Source organism: Oryzias melastigma, linkage group LG1 (genome assembly GCF_002922805.2).
Source record: "Oryzias melastigma strain HK-1 linkage group LG1, ASM292280v2, whole genome shotgun sequence".
Taxonomy (NCBI): Eukaryota; Metazoa; Chordata; class Actinopteri; order Beloniformes; family Adrianichthyidae; genus Oryzias; species Oryzias melastigma.
The window spans coordinates 4,935,268-4,950,632 of NC_050512.1; the positions used below are offsets into that span (position 1 = coordinate 4,935,268).

Below are 15,365 nucleotides of genomic sequence, written 5' to 3' on the forward strand. Positions count from 1 at the left end.
AGGATGACAAATCTAATGTAGTGATACAGGCTGTTGACTGTGAAGTAGATAGTTCATATAAGTTAATGTTTTGAGTGTATCCAAAGTGTATGTGAATCCAAAGCTAAACGTCGCAGTATTTAGTGACGTCCAGTTAGCTCTCATGCAGCTAGAGCGCGGGGCGCTGCTGCAGCTGTGGCTGTGATCGGGAACCATTTGGAGCATAAACACGAACCGGAACCGTAATCCTAACCTTAACCTTTCCTCCGAGTCCATGCAGCCAAGAAAAAAACTTCAGAACTGACTGCAGTATTTACAAAATTACATGTTAACACCATTCTCACTTTTCATTTGGGCTAATGCTAGCTAGCATGAAAGATACGTCTGATTATTACTGCGGTCAAGTGAGCCGCTGTTCGCTCAGCCGCCGTCAAGCCAGCCGCGCTACAAAAAAGTCACGCGCCCGTATTACACGGTTTACGGCAGAGCATGAAACTCGGTCGAAGAGCTTTCTGTTGGAGCATTAGAACGTCTGATGTGCTCGGAGTAAAATGGAAAAGAGAAATAAAATTCTATAACAAAACTACGTAACTAGATCACCCTCTATTACCTCAAGGAGACTTTTGTACTTTTACTGTATAGTTTTTGAAAAAAATAGTAGTTAAACTTTGCATTTTTGACGAGAAATAAGTCATAGCCATTTTTGAATGTAAATAAAAAAGTTTTGGTCCAGAAATTTTGACTTATACACAAGTCTTGGTGAGGTAATAGATGGTGACCTGTAGAACAAGGATACAGGGTCCAAGGCCTGGAATTATGCACCAATTAATTTTAAATTCAAATTCAAAAATGGCTATTCTAACATATTTCTTGTCAAAAATGCAAAGTTTAAAGACATTTTTTTTTCAAAAACTATACAGTAAAAGTACACAAGTCTTTGTGAGGTAATAGTAGGTGAAGTGTACAACAAGCATATAGTGTCCAATGCCTGGAATTACGGATCAAAATTGTTTTATTGAAATTCAAAAATGGCTATTTTGACTTATTTCTCGTCATAAATGCAAAGTTTAAGTACTATTTTTTCAAAAACTATACAGTAAAAGTACACAAGTCTTGGTGAGGTAATACAGGGTGACCTGTACAACAAGAATATAGCGTCCAAAGCCTGGAATTATGGACCAAAATCTATTTATTTACGTTCAAAGATGGCTATTTTTACTTATTTCTCGTCAAAAATACAAAGTTTAAAGAATTTTTTTTCAAAAACTATACAGTAAAAGTACAAAAGTCTCCTTGAGGTAATAGAGAGTGACCCGTAGAATAAGCATATAGTGTCCAAGGCCTGGAATTATGGACCAAAACTTTTTAATTTACACTCAAAAATGGCTATTCTGACTTATTTCTCGTCAAAAATGTAAAGTTTAAGTACTATTTTAAAAAAAAAAACTATACAGTAAAAGTACACAAGTCTTTGTGAGATAATAGAGGGTGATGTGTAGAACAAGCATATAGTGTCCAATGCCTGGAATTATGGATCAAAATCTTTTTATTCACATTCACAAATGGCTATTTTGACTTATTTCTCATCAAAAATGCAAAGTTTAAAGACATTTTTTTTCAAAAACTATACAGTAAAAGTACACAAGTCTTTGTGTGGTAATAGAGGGTGACCTGTAGAACAAGGATATAGTATCCAAGCCCTGGAATTATGGACCAAAATCTATTTATTTACATTCAAATATGACCATCGTAACATATTTCTCGTCAAAAATGCAAAGTTTGACGACTATTTTATCAAAAACTATACAGTAAAAGTACAAAAGTCACCTTGAGGTAATAGAGGGTGACCTGTAGAACAAGCATTTTCTGTCTAAGGCCTGGGATTATGGACTCCTTTATTTTTTAAATGACTTTATTTAACTTCATTATTGAAAACTCTAAACATTTCTTTTTAGAAAGGACATAACAAATAACAGATTATTAGTACAAATATACACTGATAGAATACGTAGTTTTGTTATAGAATTTTATTTCTCTTTTTCATTTTACTCCGAGCACATCTGACGTTCTAAAGCTCCAACAGAAAGCTCTTCCACCGAGTTCCGTGCTCTGCTGTAAACCGTGTAATACGGGCGCATGACTTTTTTGTAGCGCGGCTGGCTTGACGGCGGCTGAGCGAACAGCGGCTCACTTGACCGCAGTTGATTATCGCTGTCTTTATCTTTATGACCCGTTAGTTGTGTTTCAGTTACTCCACACCCGAGTGTTTCTAAACTTGTGTAAATGTAATTTTCAGTGTCAGGTAGAATCAGTCTGAGACGTGATTCCTTTCCTACGTCTCAACAGAGGCGAGGTTACCGTTAGGACACGCTGCTATCGCTCCATGAAGAATGCAGAAGCTCCTCATCATCAGCTGAGAGTATGATCAGTAATCCCAAAGTCACTTCAAAATTCGTTTACACATAAAAGGTTCTGTTGAACAGGTTTTAAATGTTCTAACAGAGCTACGTTTCCCAAGAAATCACATGATCATACAGTACATGATAGAGTTTTGTGAGGGTGGGGTGTTTGATGTTTCAGGAAGGCAAACTCTGCCTTTTTGGATGTCATTGTGTTTGCACATAATTATAAAACACTTCATAATCTTCAGAAGTAAGTAATTAATGATAATAACTCTTGGTACGTGTTATTAGAAATGTTTTGTTATCCGAGTTTTTTCGCATTCAAGGTTTGTACTCTCACCACCGCATTTGCTGCCCCAGTGAGACACTAAAGACTGCTTTTGTGAATAACGGGACTCCAAGTAGAAATATGTGCCTGCCTGAAGACAGCACTCTTGTGCGTCTCGTGTTTGTTATAAAGTGGCGTAGGACGTCTATATATATGTTCACATATGTGTACATAGACACACGACCGCGCCCACACACTACCTGTGGGTATAGGTACTGCATCTAAAGTACACACACACGGGCAGCGTGTGGTGCGTTCAAGAACGGTGCCTTAAGAACGCAATTGACACGGTTTCATGAATGCGCGTCAGCAGGTGGCATCCACACCTAATACCACGTACCAAGAGATAAAAGATTCTTTTTATTATTATTGTTATTATTATTTTTACTATTAATTAGTTACTTCTGAAGATTTTACGACCTTCACAGCTTCTTGTGTTCACCAACTGTGACGAAACTTTCTGTTAGCCACTCAGAATTTCAGAATAAAAGCAGTGCAACTTCCATTGTAGGTCAAATTTCCGTTTAGACTTTCTGTGTTCTGAGCTTAATGTGTTTGTTGTGAAGTTAATGTGTTGTGTGTGTTGCCAAGTTAATATGTTGTGTTTGTTGTGAAGTTAATGTGTTGTGTTGTGAAGTTAATGTGTTGTGTGTGTTGCCAAGTTAATGTGTTGTGCGTGTTGTGAAGTTAATGTGTTGTGAACCCTCAGGGCCACGTACCGGAGGAGTTAACTATGTGTCATTATGTGACTTGGGAATGAAAATGTGTTGATTTGGGAAGATATAGTCATTGTTTTTTATTACTGAAGTACTGAAATTGGCACAGATTAGAAACTGAAACCAAAGAACCGCTTTGCATCCCCCGGGCCGTGGTACAATCCTCATGGGTTGACCGGTCCGCAGCCACAAACAGGGTGTGGACCACGGCCTTACACACTATTTGATGTTGTTGTTCACCTTATCCCATTATCATTATGAGTCACCACAGCGAAACAGCAGCCACTCCATCAGTGATTTGGCAGAGAGTTATACACCGGATGCCCTTCCTGACGCAACCCTGTATTTGAAAGGCACAGGGGAACCTAGTTAGGCAGCTGCATCGACGGGCTTGCCCTAGGACCCAATCTGGATGAGGTTCAATGCAGGCCCTGGGGATTGACCCCAGGTTTCCTGCGTGGCAGCCCTACACCCAGCACACTGAGCCATCACACGCTTGCACAAGCTACACTTGATACTAACAATTAATGGAATTTCCCATAGAAGGAGCTTTCAGAAGGTGAACAAATGTCCTCATCCAATCAATAATATCCAATAACACCTACCTTTTCAGGTTATCTAATTTTGTTAGATTTTTTAACATTTAATTTTGATTTCTGTAAATTACTTCTGTTTTCTGCAAAGTTTCCTTTTTATTTTGTGTCACGTTTTTTTTAGACTTTTGTTTTTTGTTTGTTTGTTTCTGGAATTAAGTTTTGATTTCTAAAGTTTGTTTTCAATTTTTATTGTTTATTTTCTTTTTTTAAATTGTTGTTTTGATCTTTAAAGTGTTTTTGTGTTGAGCGATTTGTAGATGTGATTTGCCCTTCAGGGCCACCGAATGAGAGGATATTAGTGCTATAACAGATTGAATTGAATTGAATTGAATGCCTTTATTCTCATTGTAGCTTTTAAAATGAAATTTAGGTACAACTCACTTTCAATGTGGACATATTTATACAACACACAGTAATAAATATGTAAAAATATAAAAAGATTTCAATAAAAAAAGGATCAATTATGTGCAAGAAATGAGCAAGAAATGAGGTGGAGAATAAAGTGACCAGAGCAGGCGGATGTGCAAAAGTCGCATATGAATGTGCAAATATGAGGGTTATGGTTGGAAGTTAGCGTTTAGTGCAGCCACAGCTTTTGGGAAGAAGCTGTCTCTCAGTGTGTTTGTCCTGCCTGGTACCGCCCTGTACCGTCTGCAAGACGGAAGCAGCTTGAAAAGGTGATGGCCGGGGTGGGTGTGGTCTTTCTTGTTGTTCCTGGCTCTGGTGAGGCAGCGGGAGGTGTAGATGGAGGCCATCGTGGGGAGAGAGCAACCAGTGATTTTCTGGGCTGTTCATCACCCTCTGCAGTCTCTTCCTGTCTGCCACCGTGCAGCTGGAGTGTCAAACTGACACAGCGTAAATCAGCAGGCTCTCAATGGTGGAGCGATAAAAGGTCACCAGCAGCTTTTGGTGGATTCGCTGCTTCCTGAGCACCCTTAGGAAGTGCAGCCGCTGCTGGGCCTTTTTCACTAGAGCTTGGGTGTTGGGTTCCCAGGAGAGATTTGCTGAAATGTGGACACCAAGGAATTTGAAGGACTCCACCTGCTCCACCTGTTCGCCGTTTAACTCCAGCAGAGTGTGGGTGCCTCTGTTTCGACGGAAGTCCAGGATGAGTTCCTTAGTTTTGGAGGCATTCAGTGCCAGGTTGTTTGAAGCACTCCACTCTCCAAGTTTACGGACTTCTTCCCTCCAGGCCGTCTCATTTCCCCCCGGTGATCAGCCCCACCACAGTGGTGTCATCCGTGAACTTGATGATGAGGTTCTCGGGGTGGCTGGGACTGCAGTCAGACGTGTCGATATAGAAGATATATCTTCATGTTTTTTATTGCCCAACTGCACAGTATGGACAAGACGGAAAATGCAATTTGACATCTAAAATGGAGAATTTTCTGCCAGTCCCAACTCTCTCTGGAAGATGTTGAAGATGTTTACATCATTGGATTACTGGTCTCCAGCTTTCTGCTGATTGGAACTGGTGGAACCTGAATGTACCAGAACGTGGCGAAGTGGCTCTCAGACAAGGGCGGACTGGGAGTGCTTTGCGCTGGGACGCAGAGAGACGTACAGACTCAGACTGAGAAATTTAATGGACTGGAGGCCAAGATCGATGCTCTGTCTGCCCGCGTGTATCGCATCAAAGTTTCCCTTGGAAGGCTGGAAACCATCATGGAGCAAGTGTCGGCTCGACTTGGAGGGAATCAAGAAAATTGACCAGATCTGTGAATTTCTCCGCCATAACGCAGCACCTGGACTTCAGCAGGCAGACAGAAGCTGTGTCTGTCTGTGAGTAAACAAACATCTCTAATCAGGAACTCCCCCGACTGTATCAAAACAACTCAGCTGAAGGTGTGAGAAACTGAGCCCGTCGTCATGGTAATCTGCATTCCTCCCCTGCCATGACCTTCACCACAAATTCAACGCCTTGGTGACTCTCTCTTCTCTCAGGTCCCCCCTCGACTATGCCTTAGAGCGCTGTGCGACTGCGCATGGCTGCCACCTGGCTGGACGTGTTGGGAGTCAGTTTGTGGACCTTTTTGTCTCGTGAAATTATATGTGCTTCAATGTTGATGTATTTTTGCTTGTACTTTTAACTCATGCCGCCCTCGTGCGACACGGGCTGAGGATACTTGATTTTTGACATCTTTCCTTTCCTGTACCCTCATGTGTCTTTTTCTGGGCGATAAAGCGCTGTCGAGAACGGCTGCTGCCCACCATCTGAATTTCCCCCAGGGTGTGTCCCAAAGGCATTAATAAAGCTATGTCTAATTGTCTGAAAAATTGTCTAAAAAAAATAGAGTAAATTTGCTACTAATATAGTTTATTTTATTTAGATGGCACTACAATAGAATCTGTGCCATATGTCTTTATGTTGATAAACAAAACGTGGCCCTGCAGCTCCACAAATTACAGAAGTTCATATCTAGCCTTAAAATGTAACTTATTTTTGGGAGGGGGGGTGCAACATCATTTTTTATAAGTTTAATTTTGTAGTAAAGGAGCAGGAGCCTGTTACAGTCCCCCCAGGTACTGCTCCTCAGAAACTCCCTCAACCAACAGGCTTTTTAAAGTCCCACTCCGATCATAAATATGATCATATACATGATCATATATATATTTTCAAAGTGTTGCCGGTGGTCTGTTTATTGTGATTACGATGTTTTAGCCAACTTTTGTTTTAGTCAATGCTTTTTTCACGCAGTCATTTTTTTTTTTTTAAAGGGGCCCTACCATTACTGTCATCAGCCTTATATCCAAATATATGATCATATATTACCTTTGGAACACTAAAAAACAGATTATTAAAGACATATTAGTCATTTTTCATGGGTTTTTTCATACCCGAAAGTAAAACGACTCGATTCCCGAAGCTCCGGCTGCCGCTGCGTGTGGCTGACGCCCATTTCATGATGTCATCATAGAGTCATTCTTTCTTCGTTTCTCCCAAAAAAATTTACAGCATCCAAACTTCTTCAAAGATGGAGGCACATACCACACATCTGCCTTTGGCAGCCCCGGCCATCACTACACTGCTTCACAACACAAATACGCTCAGCGTCTGCACGACTGTGCCTGATCGGGGTGTGTGTGTTAGTGTGTTTTTGAGTGTCATAAAGGAGAAACGCGTCTAAAGTAACAAACTCCTGTTTGAGCTGGAATTTATTAAAGACAGGACACAACTGGAAGATATACGGCAGGGGTAGGGAACCCTGGTCCACGAGAGCCGCCTTCCTGCATGTTTTCCAGTATACCCTGCTCTGGCATGTTCTTATTGGCTGGACACACCTGAACCAGTCCCTACTCATGACTGATTACCTGGTATACTGGAAAACATGCAGGAAGGCGGCTCTCGAGGACCAGGGTTCCCTACCCCTGATATACGGTATTCTGCATCTAAAATGAAAGTTTTATTGCTGATCATCACTGGATAAGGGGAGAAATCGAGTGTTATTGTTAGGCTGGGGGCGGAGCTATCAGACCAGACTCTTCCTGAAAGGGGCGGTCTCACTCTGTGAGATCACCACGTGAAGACCCGCTCGTTTTCGTGGGGAGGGGCTGCAGTTGAGATTGCAGGTTTTTAGAGGATTATTCAGAAATGCGTAAATGGATCAAGATACTGCACTGTAGATGATAAATAATTGTTGTCTTTTGTGTTTTTCTTCTTTACATTAAAAAGGGTATTGATGCATCGGAATTAACAGGCCATCAAACATTCTTTTTCACATTTTACATTTTACAGACCTCACAGTTGGTGAAATAAATCTCTCTATACTGTTAGACATATATTGATGTTGACTTGTGCAATGCAAGAAAAAAACATTCAGGAGAATATCTGTGCTTACATACAGCAGCAGACTGGAGTGAAAATACATCTTGTATGAAGCTGCTGTATTTTGTATTTTCAACACTGCTGTTTACATAGACGCATGCGTCTGCTCACCTGGCTGTTGGGGTTGGTGACCATGCTGAGCTCTGCTAGGAGAGACGCCCCTGACGATGCAGTCAAATAACAGACTGATCTTCTCTCCCTCTGAACAGGACAGGAAGAAAACTCCTGCCCCTGAGGCACAGAGAAGTTAGATCACAACATGGCTGAACAAATAAGAAAAAGTGGAAAATGAGGAATAAAAAATGTGATACATCAGAATGACAGAGCTGCAGGACACTCTGCTAAGTAAAGCTTTATTTTTAAGCGGAGCTGAACAAAAAACAATAGAGTCTCAGGCTAAATGCAAAAACAGCTGTCCCTCAGGAGCTGAGGCAGGTCTAAAGACTACACGCTGGTCCTCCAGGACTGTCACTAAAAGGACCAAACTTGGATGAAGAGGAGACTAAAGCTGTAACAATCAGCAGAGCCTTTTTTTCCCAACTTTATAAACAGGAAGTATGTGTTATATTTTCATCAAAGGAAAGCTCAGTGTAATTGAAAATACATTTCAAAGCATCTGCAAGAATGATCCAAACAACTTCCTGTCGTTTGTCCAAGCTAAATTTTGGAAACTCTTACTAGCACGATTTTCCATTAACCCTTTAAACCCCCTGAGGCATCATCGGTGACACTCAAGTACAAAATGCTTAACGTACTGTAACTTTTCAACCATTAACACGGTCAACGTAATTCCAGCAGATTCTGAAGGAGAAAAGCGTTAAAGGGTTAAACGACAACTTGGAGAAAACCTCGTAGCAGAGGTTTAGTCACTGAAATGAGGATGTGCATCCATCCATCCATCATCCATCCATCCACCAATCCATCTTCCACAGTTTTGGTTGTAAGGGTAACAACCAAGGCATGATGCCCTGACTCTGTTTTCTTTCAGCACCTCTATTCCAACTCTTCCAGGAGGAAGTAGGGACATTTTCAGCAGAGAACTCACCAGAAACTCCTGCCAATTTCACAAAGAAGGAATTTAACAACTTGTTGAAGTGGATGAGTTGTTGCTAGTCTGTTCTGTCCAGTTTTCTTCTATTGCCTTTGTTTTTATCTTTGTATATTTTTCCTTGTTTGGTTTTTAGTCTTTTTTTAAGTTTAGAAAAATATTTCTGAGGATGATGTGTGCTAATATGTAATGACTAAACTGATGGTTTAAAAACAAAATCAAAACCCTGCAGTTAATGTGCATGTGATGCTTGTATGTATATAGTGGCAATTCCAACACGAGAACGTGTCACTAAGATTATCAGATTATTTTTCTCTGCAGACCTTCAACATTTTGTCTCATTGGAATTAACACCAATGCATTTATTTCTTGAACAATAACTTGTTTTAAAAAATCTATCTAGGAGATAAATTCAGAGATCTGAACCACGTGACCTGAGGCCTTTCAATGCTGCCGAAAACTGAGTGAGAGTTAGAAAATTGTTTTTTAATCAGAGCCTTTAGATGAGATAAAAGGTGAAACAGGAATTCAACTAAGCAGCTTTAAGTCTTTTTACATCTTAGAAATGCTTCTTGGTTGGATGCAGGAACTTCAAGAGCTTCCCGAAATGTCAGAGAATAAATGGAGAAGAGGAACCACATTTCTTTTTTATTAACACGTGCAAATCCAGGGACATATTTGTCTTTTAAAATCCAGAGAAATAAGATTATTCCAAAGTAGTTTCTAAACAGTAAATTAATAATGTTACTGAGCAACACAATATGTGAAGTCCCAGAATCTAAAACTTCCCTTCCCTCCAAATCCCAGACAGGTGGTGTTCTGGAAGGCTTTTGGCGCCCTGAATACTTCATCACAGCTAAGAGGTGGAGAATCAGACACTTTCCCTCTGTGGGTCACACACACTTTAACACCAGCTGGTAAGAGAACCACATTTACCGTCCAGATGACCTTTGAAGACAAGGACTCCAAACATCCAACACACATAATAAACGTGCAGCAGCACGAGCAGGAGAGGCCGGGTATGGAAAGACCGCTGACAGAGTATGAGAGCCTTTATGCGGGACCCAGCTGGGCCTGGTGTCTGTCTGTCTGAACTCTGCACAGGGTCACTCACCACTGTGACCACACATGGGCCACACAGGTGATGGATTTATAGGGCTGTGCTTCACACAGTCAAAACAGCTCTGCAACAATCTAACGAGCTTCAAAGTACAGACAAAACATGTAGTTTGACTACATAAAATAGCCTGATTTCATTCTGTGCAAGTAAGTAAACAATTAATCCTCAGGGGTCTCGGCTGTTTACACTGATGTAGGATTGACACAGACCCTCCATTAAAATAGTTTTTATTCATAATTTAACATGATGGTTTAATAAAAGTCTTTTGCTTTAAAATTTTTGATTTAAAAAACATATGAAGATTTATTTATAATGGAAAAAAATCCTAGAATAAGGTTTTTCACCCTACAGTTACAATGAGACAGAGGAGGATTGGCATTGCCAAATCTCAAAGAATATTGTTATGCATTATTTATTAGTTATGGCCATTAGTCCGCTGGTCTTGCTCTAGTCTTGCAAGATGGAAAGAAATAGAGATTAAAAACATAAACATACCAATACAAACCATGTGAGGTGACATGAAACAGACCGACAATAACCAAAGTAATGTTGACTCAATTACGTCCTTTACACTAAAACAATGGAAAAAAAGTAGTTAAAAAATATAAACTACAAAATGAAAGCGAACTACTTACCGTATTTTCTGAACTCTAAGTTATTTTTTTTGTTTTTTTTGTTATAGATTGGTCAGGGGTGCATCTTATACTCAGGAGCGACTTATCTGTGATTTTTTTTAAAAACCTAAATAGGCTCATATGTTCATTATTTTCTCACTAACAACCGGTTGTCTTTTAGCGGTTTTCCACTAACAACCACTAGAGCAGGGGTCTCTAACTCGGATGATAATTTACGGCCCGCGTCTTAATATGAAAGATTACTGTTTGTGCGACCCGCAAGGCTGATATGAATGACACTTGCTGTGTGCAGAGCTGAACGAACCAATCACAGAGAGGTATATGACTCTGGAGGCGGGACATTGGCGGGCTGTCCAGTGCCTTGCTTACTCATTCATTCATTCCTCCAATCAGCTGGACGGAGGAGGAGCCATGAAGCACCAAACGCGATTAGCGTGACAAATTCGCGTGCTCCGCGCAGTGAATTTGCTGCTGGCGGCTTGTCAAAAAAACGTGTTTCTGAGCTACCAGCTCCGTCTGTGGATGTCTCTCTCAGAATGAATAAATATATGATGTCGAGGAATACGTTTTTTTACGTGCTGACTGTTCCTATTAAATCAGAGCTCCACAAGCTCCGAGCCGCAAACCTGTAGCCCGCCCCGCGCAGCGATCCGCTGCTCCCGCCTGTCAAACATGTGATCCTGAGCTTGGCTCGCACCTGCGTGAGCGTGTCTGTGAATTTTAAGGTTTACACACTGGCTGTGTCGGCGCGCATTCCAGTCCATGTAAATGCAATAGAAGTCTGATATTCTGCTACGCGTGTTTACATAGAACCCTCATGGACAGCAGCCCCCCCCAATGCGCGCTGATGCAGCCGGCAGGGGCGCGAGCACTCCACACCTCCAATGAATGGAAGACACAAAGATCAGATTTATTTATTGTGAGGAGAGTTCTACAAAAATCTACATAAAATGAAATCCTTCAAAGATTTTCTCGGTACTGGGGCTTCTCTCACTCTGAAGGATCTGTTAATACAGACATTTGAAACTGAATAAAAATAATTTGTTTTCTTTAGTCAGTCAGTCAATATGAGGTTTCTTCAGTAATATGTATCTGTTGTGTGGTCATTATTATTATTTTAATTTATTAATGATTTATGGAAGTTTTTTAGTTCCATCAGACTCTGAATTTTTTTTGCCCCTGAATTTTTTTTTTCTGAATTTTTTTAACCTCTGAATTTTTATTGTGAATTTTTATTCTGAATTTTCTTAACCTCTGAATTTTTATTCTAAATTTTTATTCTGAATTTTTATTCTGAATTTTCTTAACCTCAGAATTGTTTAACCTCTGAATTTTTATTGTGAATTTTTTTCAACCCTTGCTTTTTAAACAGCAAAATTTTATGCTCCCAAAAATATTTTCTATCTTAAAAAAATCAGTGTTTTTAATTTCGAGACTTAAAATTTCAATGGGTCAGAAATTCAACATAAAAAAAATTCAGAGTCTGATGGAACTAAAAAACTTCCATACTGATTTGCCTGCTTTTTAATTTATTATTTAATATATTTATTTGTTTTATTCATTATTTTGTGTTAAAAACCAAGATATTTGAGAACATTGGAATATTTTATCAGCCCTTTTCTTGTGAAAATCCTGATGTGGCCCAGCCTCACCCAGACTCTGCCTCCAGTGGCCCCAGGCTAAATTGAGTTTGAGACCCCTGCACTAGAGGGTATGTGTATCAGTATTTTCCCCCTGACTGAAATTCAGGGAAAAAAAATCTTATCTTACTCCTATCTTACTCACCTGTGCTGATTAAGCTCACATTATGCCCCAGCTGGTGTTCACACTATTCAAGGTCCTCAGTTTCACTAATAGTCTGGTAAATACGATATTTGGGTCACATATGACCCAAATTTAAAACCAAATCAATGTGATACAACCTTTAAACAACGGATTACTACTTAGCTTTAGAGAATTGAAAAATAAATTTGGAGAGGGAAATCAATATTTAATTACATACCCTCAATTTCTGGACATTTTTACAAAGAAAATTAAATCTAATCTAGAGCAAAAAAGACAAAGCATGACTTAAGTAATATCAGATGGTTATAAAAGCATCATGCTGCCCTTGTTTAGCAAAACAAGTGTCATTTCAATGTTTTACACATTTTTCATGTTTACACTTACACTTAAAGTGCATCCCTCTACGTTAAAAGTAAATGGGAATCTGAGCTCAATCAAGAAATTACGGATGAAGACTGGCTTAAAATCCATCTCACACAGTACTCTTCCACCAGCTCTTAAATATGGAAGGAATGTGCATGGAAGAACCTTAAACAGTGTATAATAATGCCCCAAATCAAGAGCAAACAACTAAGAACTCTACAATCTTGTTGGAGACAATGTGGGAGTCAGAAAGGGAATCACAGACATATATTTTGGTCGTGTCCTAGACCAGTGATTCTTAACCATGGGGCCGCGGCCCAATCTCGGTCCACGAGCTAGTGGGCCCCGAAAAAAAATCTGTTCTGAACCTGAAGGGCGCAAGGGCCGCGGAACCTGAATGCAGTCTCCTCCCACTTGGTAGAAGTTATATTTATTTACCAATTTTTTTTATAGGTCTTTTTAATGCTGCTGTTACAAGTTGGACGTCATAGTTTTGTACTGATCAATTGAAATTAATCTTTGAATTTAATAAAAGGGCGAAGATGAAATTTGATCTGTCGGCTGCAAGGCAGAGCAGAGCGCCCGCGGTGGAGAGGTAGAGCGAATCGAAGCTGTCTGCTATTACAAATCCCAGATGGAGGAAACAGATTATTAATTTATTACGTTATGAAGTCCGACACGAGTTTACTACAACAACTAACATTGTCAAAGAATCGCGGGAACTCAGCATTTTTCCGCAAAAGTCCCGCCTGCCGCTGTAATGAGAGACAAGCAGTAAGTCGACAGACACGCCCCCACCTGTGTGCAGACCTGATTTCCAGCTGGATCAGACTTGTCACCAGGGGTGAAAGTAAGCCGGAATGCTCCGGTTCCGGTAAAAGAGTTGGAGGCGGAGCACCGCTCTGGCGGGAGCGATCAGCTGAGCGGCCGGTTTTCACCGTATCACACATGACAGAAGCTGTGGTCACTCTTATTCTCGTTCCCGGGTCGTCTCATTCCGGATCCATCCACTTCACTTGTTAACATTCTACGAGTCTCCAATTCATCGTCACCCAAAGCGATCTAATCTAATCTAATCTAACCCCAATCTACCGTGACAACAGTCATGGATGACGACGCACCTTCGTGACTCTTTTTCTCTTCTGACTTTTCAAAAAGAGGCACGCTCTTTTTTATGATGACTCTCTAGTCTTTTTCTACTTTTTTTTCTCTTTCCCTGCCCCGCGGGCGCGCACGCGGGAGGACGGAGATGTGCTGTGCGTAAAGGCGCACGCGGAAAGGTGGAGATGTGCTGTGCGCGGGCACAGTCGCAGCAAGGTGGGGGTGCTTTGAGCAATATTGCTGGCGCGCACATGATGGGTATGGAAGTGCGCTAAGTACGCACGCTGGGGGGGCTAAACCCGTGCTGGTGCGGAGCGGTCTTGTTCAGCAGAACATGAATGGATCATGAGACTAGATCAGAGATCTGCAACCTGAGGCTCTGGAGCCACATGCAGCTCTTTTCCACCTCCATCGTGGCTGTTTGGATTTTAAGAAAAAAACAATTTGAATAAAATAATGTTTTTGCAGCATTGGTTCATTTACTTTAATTATTTACATTTTGTTATTTATGTTTAGATTTTTAACAAAACTGATCAAAATGATGGTAAAATGTTTAATCTGCTATCAGAGCGGATTCTTATCAGAATGACATCATCTTATTACATTTAGTTTTAAAAATATTTGTATTCTACACCAAAGTTGTTGTGTTTATATTCAATAGTCAAAGGAGAAAAAAGATGAAGGAACACTAAAGTGCAATGATAGAAAAGACGTTATTACATGTTTAGTTCAAGTAAATCTGCTGCAGCTGGAGGATCTGATCAAACACAAGATGATTTTATTTTGAAAGGAACTTGTATGAGCTACTTTCAAAAGTAAAAGAAGTAATTTTATAAAGGAAAAAACTCAATTTTAGAGTTTATTTTAAAGCCATATTTTATTAATAAATGTCTCATTGGCCACAAAAACATAAATAAAGTATTTTTTTAACTTTAGGTGGGGACTTTGCGGCTCTCGTTGGATTTTAGTCCAGAGGAAACTAGATTATATGAATCTTAGTAACGGCATAACAAAAAAATCTACTTTCACCCCCTTAATATTTGAATGGGCCTTGAATCACTTTGTACTGGGAAAACTGGGCCCCAGTGTGAAAAAGGTTAAGAACCTTTGTCCTAGACCAGTGTTTTTCAACAAGTGTGCCGCGGCATTTACATTTACCATCACTATGGTATCAGCTCTGTGTTCATCCAAACGGCCCTGATTTAACACTGGATAGTTTTGAATATGCAAGATGGTAAAATACATGTAGTTTAAAAAGTGAACAAAAGAATGAAGCTCAGAAACGTGAATATGCCTGCATCTGCGTGAGTTACTGCACTACATCCCCCATGATGCATTGGGTTAAAGCAGTCTCAAATGGTGGGGGGCGCGGGATGACCCGGGGATCATGTCATTTGTGTTAGTTACTAAACAGTTGATCGGAGGACCGTCAACTTCAGGAATTCCAATGTAAAAATATTTAACAG

General features: G+C 40.3%; 1 protein-coding gene across 8 annotated transcripts in view; it reads right to left on the reverse strand.

Annotated features, from left to right (window-relative positions):
* Positions 1 to 15,365, reverse strand: part of LOC112139378 (protein Dok-7) — a 77,104-nt gene that overhangs the window by 35,818 nt on the left and 25,921 nt on the right. For 6 of the 8 annotated variants that reach the window (XR_004947546.1, XM_036211123.1, XM_024262160.2 and 3 more), the window contains one exon: positions 7,959 to 8,078. The exons of the other annotated variants lie outside the window; for them this stretch is intronic. Coding sequence is in view for 5 of the 6 variants with exons in the window: in XM_036211123.1 (XP_036067016.1) it covers positions 7,959 to 8,078 (120 nt within the window). In the remaining variant the exon portion in view is untranslated. The remainder of the gene's footprint in view (positions 1 to 7,958; positions 8,079 to 15,365) is intronic. 8 annotated transcript variants of the gene reach the window in all.